General features: G+C 37.8%; 1 protein-coding gene across 23 annotated transcripts in view; it reads right to left on the minus strand.

Annotated features, from left to right (window-relative positions):
• Positions 1-24,280, minus strand: part of LOC133848465 (potassium voltage-gated channel protein Shaker) — a 233,032-nt gene that overhangs the window by 35,296 nt on the left and 173,456 nt on the right. For 22 of the 23 annotated variants that reach the window (XM_062284036.1, XM_062284035.1, XM_062284033.1 and 19 more), the window contains 3 exons: positions 1,468-1,591; positions 1,230-1,398; positions 730-826 (listed from right to left, as the gene is read on the minus strand). In XM_062284036.1, the coding sequence (XP_062140020.1) occupies positions 730-826; positions 1,230-1,398; positions 1,468-1,591 (390 nt within the window). Of the gene's footprint in view, positions 1-729; positions 827-1,229; positions 1,399-1,467; positions 1,592-20,990; positions 21,138-24,280 lie in introns of those variants that run through there. The other variant, XM_062284048.1, reaches the window with a different exon arrangement.

Raw genomic sequence — 24,280 nt, forward strand, 5'->3', positions numbered from 1 at the left:
AAGAGTTCAACTTATGGTTTGAAGTTTAATTCGAAATTAAAAACCTTTTTGTAGTGAATCCTTTTGGACCCAAGTTGATAAAACTTGTTGTAAAAAAAAAAAATCGCAGTTATTGCGACTTTGGAGTTAATTCAATTATTTGTTTGTTACTGTTAGTCTGCGTAACTATATGTGTGAGTGTGTGTGTGTGTCTGAGTGCAAGTCGCTGGTCAAATGTCCGTGCCGTGTTGCATGCCTCATGTAAATAATTCGCTGCTGCCAATAAGCAAAACCAATTTGCCTCTTGCTGCACTTTTTATACCCGCTACCTGAACGTTCGTATTCAATGGTATATTTGGAATAAACTTGTATGTTAATATACCAAATATAGCATTTGGTATATTTACCAAACATATCATTTGGTATTTTTATGTATATTACACTAAGTATGTAAATATACCACATATATATTCTTTGGTATATTTACCAGACATATAATTTGGTATATTTACGCATATTTTTGGTATATTAATTTGGTATATTTGAAGAATGGGTAGCGGGTATGCCACAGTCGAGCACATTCGATTGTAGCTTTCTCACTTGTTTTCATTTGTTAATATTTAGTTTTCGGTATTTTGGTTTTGTAGTATTTTCTTGTTTATTTTTGTTATTATTTTTGTGAGTTGTTATTTCTTTTCGTTTTTAATTTGTTTGGTTTTTGGGAGGTTTTATTGTGGGCAACAGGCTTACCTGAATTTATTAATTGCTTGATCACCTAATTCATAAAATTTTATTTCTTCACTAAATACGTCTAAAGGGACATTGACCGGTCTCCGTAGTCGGCCACCTGTGAATTAGAGGTGTCAAAATTGTTGTTGTTGTGGTGCCAGATTAGCAGGTGAGTGAGTGAGTGAGTGAGAGAGATAGAGAAAGTGTGTGTGTGTGTGTGTGTGTGTGTGTGTGTGTGTGTGTGTGTGTGTGTGTGTGTGTGTGTGTGTGTGTGTGTGTGTGTGTGTGTGTTTGATAGTATGTAAATTGAATATACAATAAGCGGTTCAAGAGTTATAGTTGTTCGTTTTCGTTTTCGGTTTTTTGATGTGGTTGAGGAGGGCATTGACGGGAATGTTTTGTTCGGGGGATATTTGGGGGGATAGAAAAATAGAAGAGAAACATTATAGAGATTAGCAAGTTATTCATTTTCATATAGTATATGTATATTCGATCGAATGCGCGGAGTCGGCGACACTTACCACTCTGATAATAGTATAAAATCGCATCGAAGCTCGGACGACTACGGTCAAAAAAATATTCATTTCTAAGCGGGTCAAAGTACCGTAATCTCCGAGCTGGATCCCCAAGCAGTGTGTCCGGGAATTGATTTAGCGTACGTAGTTGTGTCTCAAACCTTAACCCGCTTACCTACAAATTAAAATTCATTCCAAAGTAGATCCTAAATCGTGTGTGTGAGTGTGCATTTTGTAAACTTACATTTATAACGACTCTCTCGCAGAAATCATGATCGTGAGGAATGGGTTCAAAGTGTTGTGGTCCGCCACCAAAGCCATGACCAGCCCCCCCTTCTTCGTCTTGACTGCTCAATTTGGGCAAAGACCTGCAAATAAAAATGATTTTCATTCGTTAATACGTTGATGCTTCAAATGGACATAAAATATAACGTTGAAGATTAAAACGATTAGAAAATAGTTGGTTGGGAAATTCGTATTTATTGAAAAGGGAGCTGTATAAATGCTGAAGAAGAAGTTGTAAGACATATACGAACAATCAACTATAGTAGAATAGTTTCTTAAAAAACATTAAAGACAGAACGTTAAGACAAGACAATGATTGTCTGGACAATGAATGTTGTGTATAGATTTTTAAATAATATGAAAATTAACTGCCACTCTTCAGTTCATTTATTGTATTCTACCATCTTCCATAGAATACGTAGAACGGTATTATGAGCACTTAGATTTCAAATGCTGCAAGATGTATTTGGCAGCACTTTTTATTGTTATCCACAAATTAAGTTATTCAAGAAATATATTTATATGATAAAAAAAACGCCTGCTGCATCCGAGTGTTATTTGCTTAGGTTCGCAATCTGGTATATTTTCTCTCTAATGTATTGTATATTACGAATGTAATAGTATATAGACATATCAAATATAGCCTTCGGTATATTTTTGTAATTTGGGTATATTTATTTAGTATTATGAACACTTAAATCTCAGGAATTAAAAGAGATAGAGCTAAAAATGTTTTTGTCAGCACTTCTTTTTGTTGTTCGCAGATAAAGTTTTTCAAGATATAGACTTATAGACTATTTTCCTCTATGGCATATTTTGAATGTAATAGTATATTGATATACCAAGTATAGATCTTGATATATTTTAATATTGTTCGGTATGATAACCTGGTATATTTTTTCTCTATGGTATATCGAAATACTAAATACAGCATTGGGTACATTTGTGTTTTCTTTTTGAGCATATTTATTGTGTATATTTTAAGAATAATACCGCTCTGTTTTGGTTTTAAGGAAACTGGACTGCGAGTATTTCGTAGTCGAGCACACTCGATTGTACCTTTCTACATTGAAATTATTACGATAGTCCCATCAATATGTTCATTTATCGTAATTTGACATTCATTTTTTGCAATTATTTATACTTAATGCTATATTTGCAATTCTAATTGTATAATATTTCTAATGCTTTCATGCTTTTTGAATGTAAGTTCAAGTGTTTTTAGCGTAGAACACTGCCAAATTAATCACAATAACGTAATCGAAGCAATCGCAATCGCAATCGCAACTGACATACAAAGCAACTACAGCATCAGCTTTAAGAAGTCATGAAGACAGCCAGATGAGGTAAGCTAAAAGAGGTGAGGGGAAGTGCACAGCATTGCACAGCAGCGAGCGAACGTGTGCTGCATTAAATTGGATTGCCATAAATTTGATTTTATTCAAATCAATTTTATATGCAATACAAAATGCATGCGATGCATAATGCAGCAATCAAATCAAATGCTCAGCTGAGCTGTAATTGATATTTGATATTTTCTATTTAGTGTATATGTATGTGTATATATATAGTATATGTTGTGGTATTTAGTATTTCAATAGTGTGTGGTATTTTTATATTTCTTGGCAAACCAACCAAACCAATGAGAGCCCCTTTCCCTTGCTCAGCCATTAAATGCGCATTGAAAGTTGAAATGGTTTTTGGCCTCAGCCACACACACACACAATGCGAGAGAGGAGGGTGGAGGGCGGAGGTCGGCCACCCACAGGAAGGCAATATATGTTTACACATGTAATTGAAATTGTATTACAATCACATAGACATATATTAAAAGGCGGCATTCCATAGAGCAAGGCGTCGCTCGCTTGCTCGCTCGCTGCCTGGCAATGTGCCCAAAAACCATTTTCTCTGTGTGTCTGTGTGTGTGTGTGTGTGTGTGTGTGTGAGTGTGTGAGTGTGTGTGTTGCCCTTATCGCTGATGTTGCCAACAATGTGCAGCTGTTATTCTCGATGCATCGCCGCCCCCGCTAGATGTTTTTTTATTGCTGTTGTCGTCCATATTTTGTGGTATGGCATGTTGCCTAGTTTTTGGCGCCATGGCATTTAATTAAGCGTGTAAGTGGACGACAGGCAAGCCAGGGCAATTCAGGCAATCTACTAGCAATCGCTCTCTCTCTCTCTTTCGCTCGCTCGCTCGCTCGCTCGTGGCTGGCTTAATATTTGGCCACATAATTGCATATTTGATGACTCGCACAGATACACGGTGAGCTATCGTATCTGCTCTTCTCTGCTCTGCTCTGTTCTGTTCTGGTCTGGTGTGGTCTGGACAAGTGAGCCTGGCACTAGCAGACACTGCCAAATAATTGAAGGCCCGGCTCGGGGCAACGAAATGCATTTGTGCATAATTGAAATGCCAAGCGAGACAAATTGTTTGTCAAAAGCGAAACTTAGTTAGTTTGCAGATTACTATATGTTGCATTCCTTTCACACATACATACGTGTATCTCCATTCGCGTTTTCATGCTCTCGTTTCCCTTCTGTTTTTTTTTTTTATCGCATGACGTCAGCATCGAAAACTGGCATAGAAATGCGCTTTTATGTGCAGCATCTGGGCATATGGATAATTATCCATATCCGGCAAATGGTCAGGCATATGTACATATGGTATATTTATATACCATACTATGTGCATGTATGTGTGCATACACTTGCACCGCATTTGCATCGAAATGTCAACAAACAATTGAAGTTTTATGCAAAACGCCAACACAACAAGCACTTGACTGTGCCTCTCTCTCTATCTCTATCTCTCTCTCGCTTTCTCTTTCTCTCTGTACATAACTGAACGTGTGTGAGTGTGTGTGTGTGTGTGTGTCAATGAAAAACACACATTCACGGAGACAGAGACAAGGCGGCCTGCTTTTCGGATGTGTGTGTGCGTGCTGTTTATCTATGTAAATGTCACACACTCAACCAACCGCTGACTCAATGCAGCTGTTGGGCTCTCGCTCTCTCTCGCACTCGCTGCACCTACTTTTATGTGTGTGCGTGTGTGTGTGTGTGTATATAGGTCAGCGGCACCACACAAACTGAAACTGAGTGCGCGTGACGTCATTGTGTGCCAGATCCAGCGCCATTTGCCAGTTGCAGGCAACTTTTGCAGTGAAGCCAGCAAACGCGACCTATTTACAAGCCCGGCTTCCATTCACTCACACAGACATACACACACACACACACACACACACACACACACACACACACACATACACACTCATTCATTCTAGTGGTATTTGTATTTGTTGTTGGACTTCCGGTAGTTGCTGCTGCATTGCTGCAGGCGTTTGTTGCATAAGACTCTTCGGGCCTGAAGTTCAATGCAATGCCAAAGCCACAATTCAAATTCAAATTCAGATTCAAACTCAAATTCAAATCCAAATCCAAATTCAAATTCAAATCCAAATCAAAGCAGGTCGCCGCTTCAACTGCAAATCAGCTCATAAATCTTATGGGGCCGCATCTTGGCCTCTCTTTCCATCTCTTACTCATCGTTTTTTCATGCCATGTGCGTCTCTCTCTCTCTTTCTCTTTCTCTTTCTCTGACTGTCGCTCTTTCTTTCCTTCTTTCGTTCTGTACACATCTTGTTCGCTGCTCTTGTCTGTATACATGCCGGTCAAGGCAACGCAACGAGGCAGTTTGCCTCTCGCATTCGTATTCTCGCATTCGCACTCGCACTCGCACTCGGCAAAATCAAAGCAACGACCCAGTCCTCTAACCCCCTCAGCCCAGCCCAGCCCAGCCTAGCCCCCGCCGCCGGCTTCAACTGCCTCGTGCCACGTTCGACGCTTCGACTATTTTTAGGCTAGCGTCAAAGCATCCTTTCGCAAGCAATGTTGCTGCTGCGACACTTTTTCAGCTCTGGGGCCAATTAATGGCTTAAAATTAAATGCAAATGCAGCTGCAACTGCAGCAGCAGCAACAACAGAAGCAGCAGCAACGCCAAACAACGTGACATCAATTGACCAACTTGCCTCAAGAGCCTTGAACTGCTTGTCAGCTGTCTCAATGAGTTTGTCCATCTCCATCTCCATCTCCCTCTCGCTCCACTCTTCATCTCTCTCTCTTTTTCTCTCGTTCTTAATCAGCATTTAAATTGACACAAAATGGTAACAAATACGATTTCAATGCTTACCCCAAGGCGTTTAGTTCACAGTTCAGCTGTCTACTAATTTTAATAGCATGCTTATGGGGGCCAACTCAGCTGAGCTGTCTACTAATTTTTATAGCACACTTTTGGGGGCCAATCACAAGATTTCTCTACTTTATTGCTGACTCTTTAAATCAAACTCGCATAGATTTGCACTTGCAATACTCAGTATTAATTTCATTTATTTTTACTTTTATTTCAAGTGTTATCAAGTAAACTTTTGCATAGTCAACGAGAAAGTTGGGGCAAGTTGCAAATTTAAGTTTTGACTTTCAGCTTTCAGCTTAAATGGAAAGTGCACGAAATGTTGGGCAGACAGTTGAGACCAAGTCGAGTCGAGTCCATTAAATGTTAAAGCTATTGTCGTTTTGTGGCGAAGCCGCATCGTAACGTGAGCTGACGTCACGTGTGGCATTCAACCAGCTGCAGCAAATCGCTTTCGTGCTACGCTGAGAGCACACAACAGGCAAAAAACAAAAGCAGAAAACAATGAGCTTAAGAAAATATTTAAGAATGAGGTAAAAGGCATTGTTGGCTGTTTATTTATTAAAGCCACCAAAATATTTATATGTGGGATATTCTTAAGCAAAAGTTTGTAATCTAATCGCAATTTACTACTAAAACTCAAGCTAGGCATAGAATAATATATAAAACGTAGCTTTTGAAAAACAATTTATTATCAAAGTTGGGCGAATTTTTAATAGAATATAATAATTTATATTAATTTTTGTTAAGATTTATTATTATGTTAATTTAAATAAAAGATGAAAATAATTTTGTTTCAATCTCATAGACAAATAGAATATAAACTTTATTTCAGATTAATTTCAAAGAGATTCTTTTTTGAATAAAGTTAAAAGAAATGGATGGAAATTGGTTTAGCTGTAAATGACATTTTTCGATATTACTTTTGCGAATAGTTGGCAAGTTAATTTGGTATTTCGTTTTGCCACAAAGAGTTTTCTTGCAGTGTGATGCTCGTGTTGAGTTCCCAAATTCATTCGGCAAACTCGTACGTGTGGCATGCAATTTGGATTCACAAGAAAAGGAAAATACAAACTTGGCGAGGCAACGAGAAATGCAAGGCAGAAAGACAGGAAAGGGAGTTGGGGAGATGGAAGATAGTAGATAGTAGATAGAAGCAGGTGGAAGTCACATGGGAGGTGCTGAAGATAGCGTTGCAATCAATCTGTGAGTCAGCTGGAATCACGGCCAAAAAAATAAAATAGACGAAGGCGAACGAATTATGCAAATGTGGTTTAAAGCCAACTGCCAACTGCTGGCAATATTTCGAACGTCGCTCTCTTCCTCTCTCTCCCTCTCTTCCTTGAGTCCTTTAGTTTGAAGCTGACCTTGGCCAGCGCAAGTTTGCGTGCACAATTTGTGTTGGCCTGTTATTTTTGGCAGCCATTTTCAAATTGTGTGCGGTGGCAACATGCAAGCGTCGCTCGCTTGTTGCTGTTGCAACTCTTGTGCGGCACACGTACCGAGAGACAGCGACAGAGAGTGAGAGAGAGAGAGAGAGAGAGAGAGAGAGAGAGAAAGAGAGGGGGCAGAGTTAGCGCCAGAGCACGCCAGGCATTTTAAATGTGTTCCGCTATGCCGCCTTGTTGAAACTTTAGCACAGCTCGTTTATTATCCAAACAGTAAATTGAAGTTTCAACTCAGCTGAAGGCAAGTGCACACATACACACACACACATACACACACAGCGGAGGAGGAGTTCAAATAATGACAACAACAACGAGCATGACTGACCAAAATAAAAAAAAGAGGAAAGGAAAAGGAAAATACTATCTGAACAGTCTGAAGCGTGTCCAAGTGTCGGCTTTTGCCTTCGCCCTCTTCTCTCCTTTGCAATCATCTTATACTACAGTTCTTTTAGTTATTTTATCATTTTGGCAACTTCAGCGATTCACTCAAGTGATGTAACTGCTGCTCGCTCGTCTTTTGCCTGCACTTAAGGGCAGCGCGTGATTGCAGTGCGCTGGCATAAATATGCCAAGCTAATTGGATACCTAGTTCAATATTCTCTCTCTATCTCTATCCCTATCTCTACCTCTGTCTGTGTATGTGTCTGCGAAATTACTTCGGCTTACAACTGCCAACAACTTGATAAATCCATTAATGAACCTATCCATAATTTAGCGATTCGTGATGAATCTCAAGGCAACAGTTGCAAGTGCTGACAAAAACGTTTGAACAACCACCAAAAAGTTAACGAAACTATGAACAGCAAAATGTGATTGACATATTTATGTAAGTCTCTTTAAGTCTTTAAGAATCACAATTGTAATTTAGATTAATGAATAATTACATATGTTATTAAGTTTTTAATAAAACGGCTCAACAACCTCAAATCTACTCTTCTCTTCACTCTATTATCGATCAATGTTTCATTTTATGATTTATCGTTTAAGCAAAAGTTAATATTGTTGTTGATATTTTTCATTTCCAGTTTATATCGATTCGTGCTTTACGTATTCCCACATTTATACTAAAGTTTTTAAAAGTAAATGAATATATTTTTATAAAAACAAGTTTAAAATAATTGATTTAAAGGTTATCGAGGCTTTAAATTTGTAATATAATAACAAAGTTGACTTCATTTGCAGAAATACAATTTATAGAAACTGACCAATTCGCCTAATATTTATATATTATATAATATGTAGCTATTCATTTATTTAACTTATTAATCATTAAACTTTTGAAATAAATAAATGTATTTCATACAGACAAGACATACTTCGGACTTTATAATTAATTAACTCATTTGGTCAGCTTTCGAATAGCCATTTAATGACTAATTACAAGGCATTATCGAGACATTCGATTTGCAGAAATGCAAGATATAAAAATCACTTAGTTCTTTTATTTACACATTGTAGCTAAGTATTCAATTATTTAACTTATTTATGCTTAAGTTTTTGAAATAAATAAAATAATGAATAAAATTTATTGACTGCCCTGGAAGTGAAAAATAATAATTGAAAAGTGATGTAAAATATCTGTTTTTGCATAAATGCATTGTATACAATTTTAAAAATTTTTATGTATTAATATAAAATTTAATTTCGCTTTGAAATAAAAATTTGTAACGGTTAGACATTTGATTTTTGAAATTACATCATATAATAAATATAAAATCTTAATAATTGCCTCAATATGTAAGCATCGTATTTATGTATTTAGTTATTTAACCGTCAATGCGCATTGTTAGCAACAAGACGAATTTGAATGAATGCATTCCAATTGCTCTATTGTGATCGATAAATGTCAAAGTATTCAGTCCAATAACCATTTCTGTGCTCCTCAACAGTTGTTTTTTTTTTTACACTGAAGCAAGTCAATGTTCGTTTTATGCTTTTGTCTCGCTTCATAACCAATTATTGGCATCCTCTTCTACATATCGCATTCGCAAAGGTTTATGGTGAATTCGTGTGGAAGTTGAGCTGCATAAAGAGCTTATTGTCAATTGCATTCTTCCGTTTAATTTCACATTTATCTAAATGGCATTGAGAGAACTGAATTCTTTTATGGATTCCACTTTTTCTACCCGTAGTGAGGTATTATAAATTTGTGCGGCTAGGTAATATTCATGTAACAGGCAGAAAGAGGCATCTCCGACCCCATTAAGTTTATATGTTATATTCTTGATCTGCGTCAACAGACGAGACAATATGTTCGTCGTCCGTCTGTCGTTACGATCAGATACAATTTGTAGAAATTATTTTAGAATATAGTATATCTGCGGTATATTTTGAGTGTAATACCATATCGATATACTAAATAAAACCTTATGTATATTTTCAGTATTTATTTAGTATATTAACTCAGTATAATTTTAGAATACTACCACAATGTGGTATATTTTAAGTTTAATACTACATCGATATACCAAATATTATAGCATTAGGTATATTTTCAGTATTTTTATGTATTGTAAATGGGTGTTTGTAAAATAATACTGTATTTCGAATGTAATATTGTGTCGATATACCAAATATAGAAATAGTTTTATTTTTAGTATATTTTCGGTACTGATTTTCTATTATAAAAAAAGGAATAATGCGAATTTCACAGTCGAGCACACTAGACTATAACTTTCCACCTTGTTTTTTTGTTCGTTATAATATGAGAGTTGAAACAGTTTTTCATTGCTTAATTTGCAGTGTCAGCAATGGTTGAGTTAATAGAATTAGATATATGTACATAATGAAGAAATTGCCCTGCTGATTTTCTAAGCATTGTCAATTGGAATTCAGCAATTGTCATTTGCCTACTTGGCCATCGGCCATTTTGGGCTATTGGACTGACATTTGCAGAGACAGAGATAGCCAGTGAGCGAGAGAGGAGTGAGAGAGTGAGAGAAGCAGACAAGTCTCATTATCGCCTGACATGCGGTGTTAATTTTGATGCTTGCACAACAACGGCATAAGCATAAGCAACAGCAACAGCAATAATAATAAAATGAACAAGACGGAAGGAGGGAGAGAATGATAGTAAATGCTTGCCTCTGTCTCTTGTTCTCTCTCGCTACCTCTCTGTCTCACATGTGAGCATAATAAAAGTAACAAGAATGTAAACAACAAAAGGCGACAGAGTTAAGCGAGTGAAAGCGAACACAAAGCGCAGCAGACAGTCAACGAGACACAACACAAAACACAAGCACATGTGTGTGTGGGTGTGCGTATGTGTGTGTTTGTCTGTGTGTGTGTGTGTGTGTGTGTGTGTGTGTGTGTGTGTGTGTGTGTGTGTGTGTGTTACTGTTCGCCATTGTTTGGGGGCTTTTGTTGCTCATGTTGCTGACGTTGACGTCGCTTGTCGCTTGTCGCCTGTCGCTGCCAGCAAGGATCAAAAGTCAAGAACAATGACAGCAGCTGCGATACAAAGCAAAGCAAAACAAAACAAAGCAAAGCACAACAAAACAGAAACATGTAAGAACACGTCAATTCGAGGCATATGATAAACTAGAAGATATCCTGCATAGGATGAAAAAATAAGCAAACGAATGTCTATTCAACTGCAAGTTGCAACTGCCTCGCTTGAGTCGCGTCGTCTGAGTCGAGGGTATGGCGAAAAAGGTTGAAAAGTCAAGTTGCAAGTTGAAATATGCGGCAATTGTTCGACTTGCCAGTCAGCCAGACAGCCAGACAGACAGACAGCCAGGCAGACAGACAGGCGGACGGACGAACGGACGGACACACAACGGGGCAACGAGAGGACAAAGTGAAAGTCGAAGCATTTTAGCGGGTGCCTCAATCAGAGCGTCGGGGCTTTTGGGTTCAATAGTTTATTTGCACTCGAGCTAAGTGCTCTTGCCACACACACACACACACACACACACACACACACACACGGACACACACACACACATACTGTCGCAATTCACATGCCACACATCTCATTATCAATGTCAAACGGATGTCAATTTTCATTGAGATGATTATGGGGCATATTGTCAAAGGATATTGTTATGTCTCAATCCAGACCGAAAAATGTTTATGATGATGACGATGATGTTCTTGTTGTCTCTTGTGGTTGTTGTTGCTGTTGCTTTTGCTGGTGTTAACAGCTGCTGTTTCTTTGGCTGTTGCTCTGCCTGTGACTGCTGTCAATGTCATTGATGGCACATTACGCATACGCCACATTGTCAGCCATCAAATTGGCCATGTACAAGTCTCTCTCTCTCTCTCTCTCTCTTTCACTCTGTATAGTACATTATGTGCGTGTGTATCCTCAATGTTAATGCTGGCCAATTGAGCAACGGACTCTGCTCTGCATCTGCATATTCCATTGTCATTGTTGCCTTCTAATTCTATCTCTCTATCTCTAGCATGAAGTTGACATATCCCTATTTTATCCTCTATGTCCAACCATTTATTTCGCGCCCTGGCAACTGCAGGTCACACATTTATAGAGTAAATTGCAGAGGGCACGAAAAATGCCAGAGCCACAGTCACAGCTGCACAGTTACACAGCCACCGCTAAAGCCACAGTCATCATCACAGCCACAGCCACAGTCATAGAGAAAAGAGAATGACAGAGAGAATAAGTGAGAGAGAGAGAGAGAGAGGGAGAGAGGGAGAGGAGAGCGTCCAGAGCTATGCAATTTGCGCACAGTCCAAGTAACCAACCAACCTGCTAAAGGCCAACAAAAAGTACAAAAAAGAAAAACCCATTGCCAACCATACGAAAATACAGAAATTTTCCAGAAACCACTAACTCACTCATTCGCTCATCCATGCGATTACGAGAGCTCCAGTGTTTGCTTTAAATTTTCAAATGTTCTGGCTAAACTTATTTGCTTAATGTTGAAGTAATTCCAATTGAAGTTGTAATTAAATTCCCATCGCATTAAAGCGATCATTTGCTGCTCAGAATGTTCTCTCGAAACAAATATGTATAAGTTAAACATCAACTTCATATTTCCCGCCCTTTAAAAGTAATTTGTAAATTTGTAAATTCCGTTATCCCTTATAGCTAAAAGAATAAAAAATATAATAAAGAAGTGAGAAGAATATTCGCTGCTAAACAAGTACGAATTAAATGCTAAACTTCTGAAAATAAACTATTTTAATGTTTCATGTTTCATACACTTTTAAAATCATTCGTAAATTAAGTATACTAATATAATAATAATATATTTTTTTTTTTTGTGTATATATACATATGTATATACACACATTTACAGTATATATAATATATACATACATATGTATATACATTTTATACATTAGCTATTTGTTGTTTCTAAATGAATGCCGAAAATCGGAATAATTACGGCTGCTATAGTTGATTCTCAGTTAGATTGTAGGACAATTTGGTATATTTTGTCCTTTATGGTATATTTTGAATGTAATACTACATAGATATACCAAATATAGCCTTAGAAATTTGTATAATTTTTTGTTTTATATATTTGTTGGGTATGTCATAAGATATATTTTGAATGTAATAGTATATCGACATGGTATATACAGTGGCGTGCAAGTGTGAGTACATGTTTGCAACTACTGACTTTGGGTTCGCATAAAAAAGTTATTAGTAAAGCAAATGAGTCCAAATTTTTTGTGTTTATTCTTTGAATATTTATTAACAAAATCTTATACAAAATATACCAAAAAAATCTAATTGGTTTATTTACGAAATAAAAAACAAAAATAACTCGCATGTACTCAGTTATGCTCATTTTGAACACTTTTCAACAAACGTTTTTTTTTAATACTTGGTCGAAAGATCGATATTTGTAATTGTGATATTTATTCATTCTGGTATATTTTCTACCAAATTTGGTATTATTTATTTTAGAATAGCTCTCCATTCTTACTGGACTCGGCGCTGCATCTCGCGCTAGCTTGCTGGTACTGATTCGTAGAGTCCCAATCGATTTTTCATTATCGACCAAAAAATTTTCGATCGGATTGAGATCAGGACTCTGTGCTGGCCACTCCTTTCACTTAAAATGTTGTTTTGCGATCCATATTTTGAAGATTTTGGACGTGTGTTTTGGATCTCCGTTTTGTTGAAATGTGATGTCTCTCTCCTTATATGCACATTTGTCAACCAAATCGCAAATATGGGTTTGCAAAATATCTAGAAAGTCTTCCTTTTGCATAGTATCATCTATTTTCACAATTGGTCCAACGCTCTACCAAGTAGAACAGCTCCAGGCCATGACATTTCCACCTCAGTGTTTCGCAGTTCCTTGTACGTGGCCTATCTGCAACGACTCTTCAGACTTCTTCCAACAATATTGTTTACAATCCGACTGGAATCGATTCAATTTCGTTTCATCAGACCATATAAGTATTTTCCAGTCGTCCAGTTCCCAAGTTTTATGGAAGAAGCCTGAAAAGTCGTTGCAGATAGGCCACGTACAAGGAACTGCGAAACACTGAGGTGGAAATGTCATGGCCTGGAGCTGTTCTACTTGGTAGAGCGTTGGACCAATTGTGAAAATAGATGATACTATGCAAAAGGAAGACTTTCTAGATATTTTGCAAACCCATATTTGCGATTTGCTGACAAATGTGCATATAAGGAGAGAGACATCACATTTCAACAAAACGGAGATCCAAAACACACGTCCAAAATCTTCAAAATATGGATCGCAAAACAACATTTTAAGTGAAAGGAGTGGCCAGCACAGAGTCCTGATCTCAATCCGATCGAAAATTTTTGGTCGATAATGAAAATCGATTGGGACTCTACGAATCAGTACCAGCAAGCTAGCGCGAGATGCAGCGCCGAGTCCAGTAAGAATGGAGAGCTATTCTAAAATAAATAATACCAAATTTGGTAGAAAATATACCAGAATGAATAAATATCACAATTACAAATATCGATCTTTGGACCAAGTATTAAAAAAACGTTTGTTGAAAAGTGTTCAAAATGAGCATAACTGAGTACATGCGAGTTTTTTTTGGTTTTTATTTCGTAAATAAACCAATTAGATTTTTTTGGTATATTTTGTATAAGATTTTGTTAATAAATATTCAAAGAATAAACACAAAAAATTTGGACTCATTTACTTTACTAATAACTTTTTTATGCGAACCCAAAGTCAGTAGTTGCAAACATGTACTCACACTTGCACGCCACTGTAGTATATTATATATTAGTATTTTTTTTGTATATTTTTGGTATATATAATATTAAGATATATTTTCAATGTAATATAATATTGATATACCAATTTTATACTAATATATATATATACCACATAATATATATATATTTGGTATATTAGTTTAGTATATCTTAAGATACACTTTGAATGCAATAGTATATTGATATACCAAACATATTCTTCGGCATATTTTAGTATCTTTTGTTATATTACTTTGGTAAATACATATTAAGATTTATTTTGAATCTAATAGTATATAGATATACCAAATATTATATATCCTTTTGGTATATTTATTATATCTTTTATCTTTCATACCTATAATACCGAACCCTTTCGCTTTTACCTCAAGTGGATATCTCATAGTCGAGCACACTCTGTTCCCTTCTTACTTTTTTTCTATCTTTAAGGGCTTTATAATTGCTTGGTCGTCTAAAAATTGCCTTTAATGTTACTAGTAAAAAAGTTCAATACTCGTGTCTTATACTCTATTTTCTCTCGAACAAACATGTTTCCACGTCTCTTCAGCTTGGGATAAAAATATTGCTTATGTTTGACCGCGTAATTAAGTTCTTTATTAGTTGACTCATTAAACTATTGATTGGGGATTAAAAAGTGAAGTGAAAATGAAGATAAAAACACGCCCTTGTATCTTAATTTTCATTTTTGTGGCAGAATTATCGCTGTGCAATAGATACTTAATTGTATAAAAGAGGCAAATTGATTGATTGTAGATTATTTCTTTTTATATTTAGGTTTTTCGGTAAATTGTTGTTAATGGTTGTTTGTTTACCTATCACGCAGAAGAGGGGGCGAAGCGTTTGATAGGTTTTCACCGCTCAAGGGTTGCTCCTGTCGCGGTCGCAGAACCGGCGTTAGGCCCCATCTCTCGATGAAATCGATGCGGGAAATGGTTGAGGACGAGCAAGTTGTTGGAATTTGTAAATGCGCCAACGTACGTAGCGGCGCTCCTTGTTACCTATATGCTACTATCACCTGGCCTGGCCACCAGCCACAACTGCCAGAAGCAGCTGGCAGCAGCAGCTTCTGCAACCAACGACACTCGCCACCACCAACACCAACAGCAACACCAACACTAGCCAGCACCGCGACAACTGCAACAGTGACGGTGACTGTGACTGCGACTGCGACTTCGACTTCGACTGCGACTTCGACGCACTGCCTCGCGGCCCACGTGTGGCACACGTTTTGTTGCCTCTTGCTGCTTCTGCCTTCTGGTTGTTGTTTTCTGGTTGTTGTTTTCGTTGTGCGTTCTGCTGCTGCCGCTTATTATGTTTGCTGCTGCTGCTTCTGCTGCTGCTATTTTCTGTACAATTTTAGCTGGCCAACAAAGCGTTGCATACTTTTGGGCGTTGCCATTAAAGCGCTCCTCTTCCTTGCGTTCCTTGTTGTCGAAGTTCTTTCACTAATTGCTTGCAATGCTATTGTTGTAGTTGATATTGTTGCTGTTGTTGTTGTTGTTGTTGTTGATGTTGCTGGCGCTGTTTGGTTGCCAATTGTTGCATTGTTGTCGTAAAGCTGACTGAAGTTTAAGTTGTGTGTGTGTGTGTGCAGACTTCAAGTTGAGTTTCAGTTTGACTTTGATTCTTAATTATGTTTTCTTTTCATTCCTTTTACTTTTCGTTTCGTTTCGTTTCGTTTCGTTTTGTTATTTATTTATTTAAGCTTAAAGTTGCAGTAGACTTAGTAAAGTTGATTTATTTTTGTTATTGCTGTTGTTGCATTTGTTGTTTGCGTTGTTGTTGCTGTTGTTGCTGCTGCTTTTCTTGGCGCTGTTTCTGCTGACTTGTGCGACGCATTTTCTTGTTGTTGTTGTTGTTGTTTGCGGTTTCTTTTATATGTTTGGTTGCACTTTTATCACACGTTGTTTGTTTTCTTTTTTTGTTTTCGCTTTGCTGTCACTTGATTGCATTACTTATTTATTTGTTGTTGTTGTTGTTGTTGCTGCTGTTTTCATTGATTTTGTAATTAACAGATTTTCGATTATTGAGCGTGGAATTTTTGGTTATAATGAGCACAATACAATTCACACACACACACACACACACACACACACAAACACACACACACAAACACAGACGCGCGCGCGTATATGTATAGAGGTCGCAATAAAAGGGCCAATTTGACGAGGTCGGCAATTCGATGCGATTCGTGTTCATTCGTGTCGAGTCCTGTCCTGTCGTGTCGTGTCTTGTCTTGTCGCGTTTTATTCAGCTCTACTCTGCTGTGTTGTGTTCTGGCAACCGGAAACAGCAAGTGAAAATGTTAATTTCCGCTTTTAGGCGCAGCTCACACACACACACACACACACACACACATATGCTCTTGCAATTGTTGTTGTTTTGAAGTTGTTGCTGTTAAAATAGGCGCAATGAATTCGCTGCTGCTGTTGTTGGCTGTTGTTGTGCAAGCGAGAAGACCTCTACACATGTTCTTTGCCTATTGATTTTCAGAGACTTCGTGCTGTGTCCTTTTTGCCCCACACATACACACGCTCACACACACAGACGCACTTGCGCGCGCTCTCGCTCTCTCTCTCTCTCTCTCGCTCTCTCTTTCGGTGTGCCTGATTTGCCGTTTAATTATTGCAATTGATTTGAAGTTGCTTAACTGCTGCTACTTTCTATTTTTTTCTCACTCTCTTTTTCTCTCTTCCAAGAGGCAAAGAAATGTTGTTGTTACAGTGTTGCTGTTTTTTTTTTTTTTGGCGCGCTTTACATGTTCATCTTTGTCTTGTTGTTGTTGTTGTTGGCGCTTTGCCGTTGCTCCATTTCATGCACTGAACTGAACAACCTTGAACCTTTTGCTGCTGCCACACACACACATACACAGAGTTAGACAGAGATAGTGCAGGCAGTCAAAAAAAGAGAAAGCGAGACAGAGACAGAAAGCTAGCGCACAGGTAAGGACACACACACACACACACAGAGAGTGAGACCGACAGCTTTGCCTTGTTATAAATATCCGCATAAAATGTTATTTTCATATATATTTATTTTATTTGCGTGAAATGAAAGGCAACCAGAGGGACAGACGGACGGACAGACGGACGGAGGAAGCGCTTGCTATTTATTTTTTATGTGCAGATATTTAATTATAACATTTTATTTATATGTCTGCTGCTTGCTGCTTGCGCTGTAATTGCTGAGCTTTAAAATGGGATTTCAGCTGGAAGCTGTTCACAATAAAAATAACACAATTACAATTGCAACAACAACAGCAAGCACAACAAAATAAAGCAGGCGAAATGGAATGAAATGTAATGGAACACGCACGCACGAAGACGAAGAAGAAGCAGGGGCAAAAACAACAACAACAACAACGACAATGAAAAAAAATGCCAAGTGCGCCACACAGTAAAGTAGAAAACTAGAAGCAGCAGAAGTAGAAAATTACGAAGCAGAAGAAGAAGCAGCAGCAGCAGTAGAAGAGGTGGTAGTAGAAGAAGAAGAAGAAGAAGAAGAAGCAGAAGCAGCGTGTGTTGTATTGTTGGGCCAAGCACACGAACGAGCGAACGAACAGGACACGACGCGACGATGACGACGTCGACGTCGACGACGAAGCGAAAGCGAGACACGAGCTTAAACGCAGCCTGTAAGGGCTATGAGAAGAAGAGGAAGAGCAAAGGCAGCAAGGCGTAGCAGCAGCAGCAGCAGCAGCGAAAACGCTGGCAATGGCAACGCAGCGATAACAAACGAGAGGCGAAACGAAATGAAACGAAAATCGAGACGAGACGAACGAAAATTGTGGCCAAAGTTGGTAGCGAGAAATTGAAGCGTGTAAGCGCTTAACTGCCGTTGTAAGAGACACGCACACACATCTAGGTGTGTGTGTGTGTGTGTGGGTGTAAGTGAGTGTGTACTGCGTGAGTGAAGAGGGCGAAAGAAAGAATGAAAGAGAGAGAGTGAGCGAGAGCGTAAAGCGTAAGCTAAACAACAGCCACAACAAAGCGACGGCAAAAAGGCTGCTGAGTAGGCGGCGACGTTGACGTTGACGTCGACTGCGGCAGCGGCAGCGCTGTGGGAGTGGCAGGTGGCAGTGGCTGGCCATGCACAATGGGAAACTTGTTGGCGGATTTATGCAGCACACACAGCACACACAGAGAGAGAGAGAGAGAGTCGCAGCAGCAGCGAAGCGACACGAAAGGACACGACAACGCACATGGCCCAAAAGTCGCGCCCTGTGTGCGTGAGTGCGTGTGTGTGTGTGTGCGTGTGTGTATGCGTGAGTGCGTGTGCGTTTACCGTTTCACACTGGCATTGGCTTTTGTGCCAACGTTTATTGGCGTCCATTGCTATTCGCACGCTGCTTCGCTGCTGTATGTACAGTTAAATGCGAAAGTGTGGCATCTTAAAGCAACAACAACAACAACAGCAGCAGCAACGTGATTCTTTTAAACTGCCAGCATTTAGCAGCTGCCTGTTTTTGTGTTACGTTTCATCTCGTCTCGTTTCGTTTCATTTTCATTTTCGTTTTCATTTATTTTTTTCCTTTATATGTATATTTTTTTTTTTTGTAGCTTTTGCCGCAGTTTTCTGCTAACACATTGCTGTTGTTACAGCTGCTGCAACTGCTGCTGCTTCTGCTTTTGCTGCTTCTGGCTCGCCTCCCTTGCTGGCTGCTGCTTTGTGTCTCGGTCTCCCATTGGGGAACCATTCTCTACTTTGTCTCCATTTCTGCATTCGGAATTTCGCTTCCTTTTTGGTAGCAGCAGCAACAGCAGTAGCAAATACTTTGTCTACTTCAACACCTTGCTCGCGCCTCGCCTCTCGCCTCTCGCCACACAGACTCGAAGAGGGGCTGAATGAAAGCAACCACCTAGCGAAGTGAAATCCACCCAGAGTCTAACGCCTCTCAGTTGCTTTTTGTCCTGTCACGCGTTTTTATGGCCTATGCCAGCAGCGAGTTGCTCGTCCTTTACAACAGTGTCAGATTCTACACACACACACACACACACACACACACACACTAACACATATAGTACATATGGATACTGTGTAGAAGAGATATAAGCAAATGCCGCCTTAAATGAAATTCGCACTGGAATTTCGCATTCTGAAAGGAATAACTCGCATAAAAACCAAAAAAAATGCAAAAAAAACGAAGCGAATGAATGAATGACTGAATGAATGTATCTGAATAAAATGAATATAAATATAAATCTTCTCATAAATTGAGATAAAACGACAGCTGAACAGACAGTTGCCAGCATTATACTAATCAAGTTCTTCTATCTTCGGTTTAACATTGCGATTCTTGCTGCAGCATTTAAGGCAAAAAACACTCTGCTCAGCTTAAAGCGAGAGATGGTGGCAAAAATGTGCCACATGCAATGTCATAAAGAGAGAACAACGGAAAAGAATCATAAATTTACGCGACTACGAAAGCAGCAATAATTCATCTAATGGTATTCAAGTATTTCATCTTTAATGGGGCGACCTCATAGTAGACTATATACTTTTGAAAAACATTGCAATTCCTTTGCATTTCTCACATCCTAATTTCACTCTTTGGAATTAAATAATACAAAAAGAAAAAATTTAATTATGCAAATAGCAAACCAAATTATATGTACATACTAACACATATCTGTAAATAAATAATGACATAATTTTAGAAAAAAACATAATTTGTAAATCAAATATCACGTATACGACCAACAGGTGCAAACTTAAGTGCAAAGGTAATAATAGGCAATTATAAAAGTAAATTTATCCCAAGAAACTAGCGAAAACTCAATATTTTCGCCATAATTTTGCGTATACGTAATATTGAATAGTTGCTAAAATGGTCGTATGAGTGATTTATGCGTGTATGTACGTATACGTAATACTTTCCCCAACATAAGTAATATAGCATTAAAGTGATTTTAACGTATACGTAATTTGGACATTCATTATATTACGTATTCGCGATTATTACGTATACGTTATATTGAGTATACTCAATTTACGTATACGTAATATTGTTTCTATGCTCATTACATGTGCATATGTTATATTAGGTCCACTCAAATTACGTATTCGTTTGCGTATACGTAACATAATGTGATCGTCGTATTACGTATACGTATACGCAACTTAAACTTACAATTGCGTATTAAAAAAAATACGTAAGTTGCGTATACGCGATATAACGCACATGTATGAATTCCGCATAACGTATACGTAACAAGCCGGAGTTTGGTCGAGGAACAAGAAGCAATCAGCTGTCATCGCTATGAACAAGAGAATCACTTCGTCTTTTGCTCGTGTTGAGCAATGCGATTGAGTGCCGACGAATATCTTTGACAATGCTCACTAAGTAGTTCTCTGACTTATTTAAAACTATTCGAGAATGTTGATCCAAATTTTTAAATGAATTAAGTTTAAACGATCGAAGTTAAAGAGAGTAGAAATAATTAGAAAAGTATACGTACATAAATGCTTAAAGAAAACTAACTATAAAATATTTGATGTATAATATTTTGAAGGGTTTTGAATTTAAAATTCCAATTAAAGAATTCAACATTAGAAAGAAACAGAAAGAAACGAAGAAAATAGAAAAAAAGAAAAAAACAATGTGTTATTCACAACAAAAATAAAATGAAACAAATAAAAAATAAACTAAAAATATACATACAACTCGTCGAAAGTTACTGATGAATCGCAAGTCAGTTCTGCTGGGGTGTTGGCGTTCATATTGCAATTGGAAGTCGTTATAAATATTCTAGAAACTAAATTGGTTCGCCACAATCAACTGAGGTGGCAGGTGGAGACGTCTCTGATGAGTAGAGTGCAGCACGTTGACTATCTAATGCTGCAGTAAATTGATTGATTCACTTACTGCATTCTGCTCTTAATCAATTTCGATTAGTTTAGGGGCTGTGTGTGTGTGTGTGTGTGTGGTAGTGGATGTTCCCTAACCGTGTGTGTTTAGTGCAACAGTTTGACGTTAACACATTCGCGCGAGAGCAGCAAATATCGCATAATGTCATCCATCAATTTGAGCTCGAGCTGTGAGTGAGTGTTTGGCATTGCTCAAAGGTCAATAGTTCCACATATTTTTCACCTTTCATTGCGACATTTAATTGAATGGCAAATCGAAGCTAGAAAATGGCATCTCTGTGTTTGCCTTTAATTGCAACGCAGCTGCAGCTGCAGCTGCAGCGTCAAACGTCCAGCGACAAGGTTTAAAGTTGAAAGCGAGAAGCTACGAGAAAAATCTGCAGCAGCAGCAGCAGCAGCTTATTACTTGGCATGAAAGCTTGCAATCAATGCACAAGGCGAATGCCAAGTTTTCAGATTGCCAAAATATCAATAGATCTATTTAAACTTACATCAGTTGCAATGACAGGCAACTAAACGATTGATTGCAGAAAAATATCAAGTTACAGAGAACGAAATGAACGGAGTGATTGATGGGAAATATATAAATCTCTCTAAACTCTCTACCCATAAAAGGATCTTAGTTGCTTTAGCTGATAATCTGGCAAATTTGGTACGCTATGGTATATCTATATACAAAATACATCATTCAGTATATTTTTGTACATGTTTTAAAAAGAATAAAGCACTGCTTTGCTTTTACTAAAAATGGTATAACACTTGGTATATATTATATACAATACCGCCCTTTAATATTTTGTTTATTAAAAATGGTATATTCTGAATGTAATGGTATATCTATATACCTAAAATAGTATTTGATATATTCTCAGCATATTATTCAATATAATCATTTAAAAATATTTTGAAAATAATACTGGACCATTTTATATTATATAGTTCGGTATATTTTTTTATTTTGAAGTATATTAGTTGGGTATATTTAAAAAATAATGCCACACTGTTTTATTCAGTATATCGATATACCAAATGTATCATATGGCATACTTAAGTATTTCTATATTATATTAATTTGATATACTTTGAAAAAAATACCGCACTGTTTATTTTAAAATGAATAGCGAATATCTCATAATCTCATAATCTCGATTCGCTGAGTTTGTATTACATTCTGCATTCATCATCGCTTCAACAACTGCTACATTTTCTATACATCGTACATCTATTCATCAGTTTTAACTTTGATTGTTTCTCTCATTTTTCTATACTTTCGTGTCTTACTCCTTTTTAGCAACTAATCCTTGTTTGCATCTTAATTTCTTGCTCCCAAATCGGACTCTTCTTTGCCATTAATAATCTCTGTTTACATCTGAGCTTTGTTTTTTATATAAAGCTTCCTCAATTGGTTATTGTCTTGTCTTTTGAATAGTTTCTTAGCTTCATAATAATTCTGCTAACTCTTCATCTCACACATATTTTTTAATATACGCAACTTCTTCTCTCACTTTGGGCTTTATAATTTTCGTACTTTGGTGTTTGGCTAAACTTTTTACCGCTTCCCGTTTCCCATTTCGCTTTCCACTTCCCACTTTCCACTTCCCACTTTCATCTAGCTTATGCGCCGTTAAACTCTGGCATAAGACCCATAAAGGACTTCAATGCACAAGCCAAAGCGCAGATAAGTGTGTTATATGTTTGTTATTTGACATGAATTCGCGATAAGCATTCAAACAAATCAATCACAGCATTCGTGCCTGTATGTGTGTGTTTGTGCGTGTGTGTGTGTGTGTGTGTGTGTGTTATCTTTACGTCCTGCTATCTGATTTTAATAAGATTTGATATTATTAGATTGACGCGAACTTTTTAAGCGGTTTTCGATTTCAGCGATTTTCACGAATTTGGGGTTTCTTTTCGTTTTCGTTTTTGTTACTTTGCTTTGCTTGTTTTCTTGTGCTTTTTTGTTGCTTTTACTTTTTCTTTTGCTATTTCTTTTTTTTTTTTTGGTCGTGCATTTCGTTTTCATCTTGTTGTGAGTGTGAAGGGAAAAGCAAAAGCAAGCGCGACAGAGCGAGAACGAGAGAGACTGGGAGAAGCATAGCGAGAGAGAGAGAGAGAGAGAGAGAGAGAGAGAAAGAAAGAGAGAGCGACAGCATGAGAACAAGAGACACACACACACATCGACACACACCGACACACACATAGAGATATTCGCACGTAGGTAGAAACACACAGAGACACCGCAGCGATGGCGATGGCGATGGCTGCAGCAGCCAGCAAATTGCCTTTGGAACGTCCTTAAGAAGGATATGCTCGAAAACGTTGCTTATGGCCGCCGTTGGCGTTGTTATTATTGTACAGGCATAAGCGGTTGTTGTTGCTGCTGATGTTGTTGTTGCTGTTGTCGCGCAGGTGTGCTTGAAGAAGAAACAGTAGCAGCCTCAACAGCAACAACAGCAACAACAACAACAAGAACAACAACACAACAAGCGCAAAATTAAAATGAAGGAGAAGAAGAAGCAGCAGCACCTGAAGAAGAAGATGGAGAAGAAGAAGACGAAGGCGCAGAAAATGAAGACGTTGCCTGTGGCTCAGCTGTTTGGCCATTGGTTGGGTCACACACTCTGCGTGTGTGTATGTACGTATGTATGTGTGTGTGTGTGAGTGGTTAACAATATGTTATATTATGTTGAAGTGCTTGCTATTCATAGCACAGTCCCCAGTTATCCTCCCCTTTCTCTTCAGTTCATTTGACCATTCGACCACTTGTTTTTTTTTTTCGTATGTTGTTGCTTATAAATAAAATGCATTGACGATTCGTTTGATTATTGAAATGTTTGGCATGCCACAATTCATTGAGAACGTTGCACGCCACAACAACAACAACAACAACCACAATAACAGCGACACTTTTATTTATTTAGTTTTCCTTGCAACACATTTGTGTGTGTGTGTGTGTGTGTGTGTTGCATTGTATTATGTCAAGGTTAAAAAGACATTTCGATCTGATCTTTAGCTACTAAAATCCATGCACTTTGCAACAAAACATATTTCAGCTTTTTCCGATTTCGTATCTTTTCCGATTTT

This window comes from Drosophila sulfurigaster, chromosome X (assembly GCF_023558435.1).
Source record: "Drosophila sulfurigaster albostrigata strain 15112-1811.04 chromosome X, ASM2355843v2, whole genome shotgun sequence".
Lineage (NCBI taxonomy): Eukaryota > Metazoa > Arthropoda > Insecta > Diptera > Drosophilidae > Drosophila > Drosophila sulfurigaster.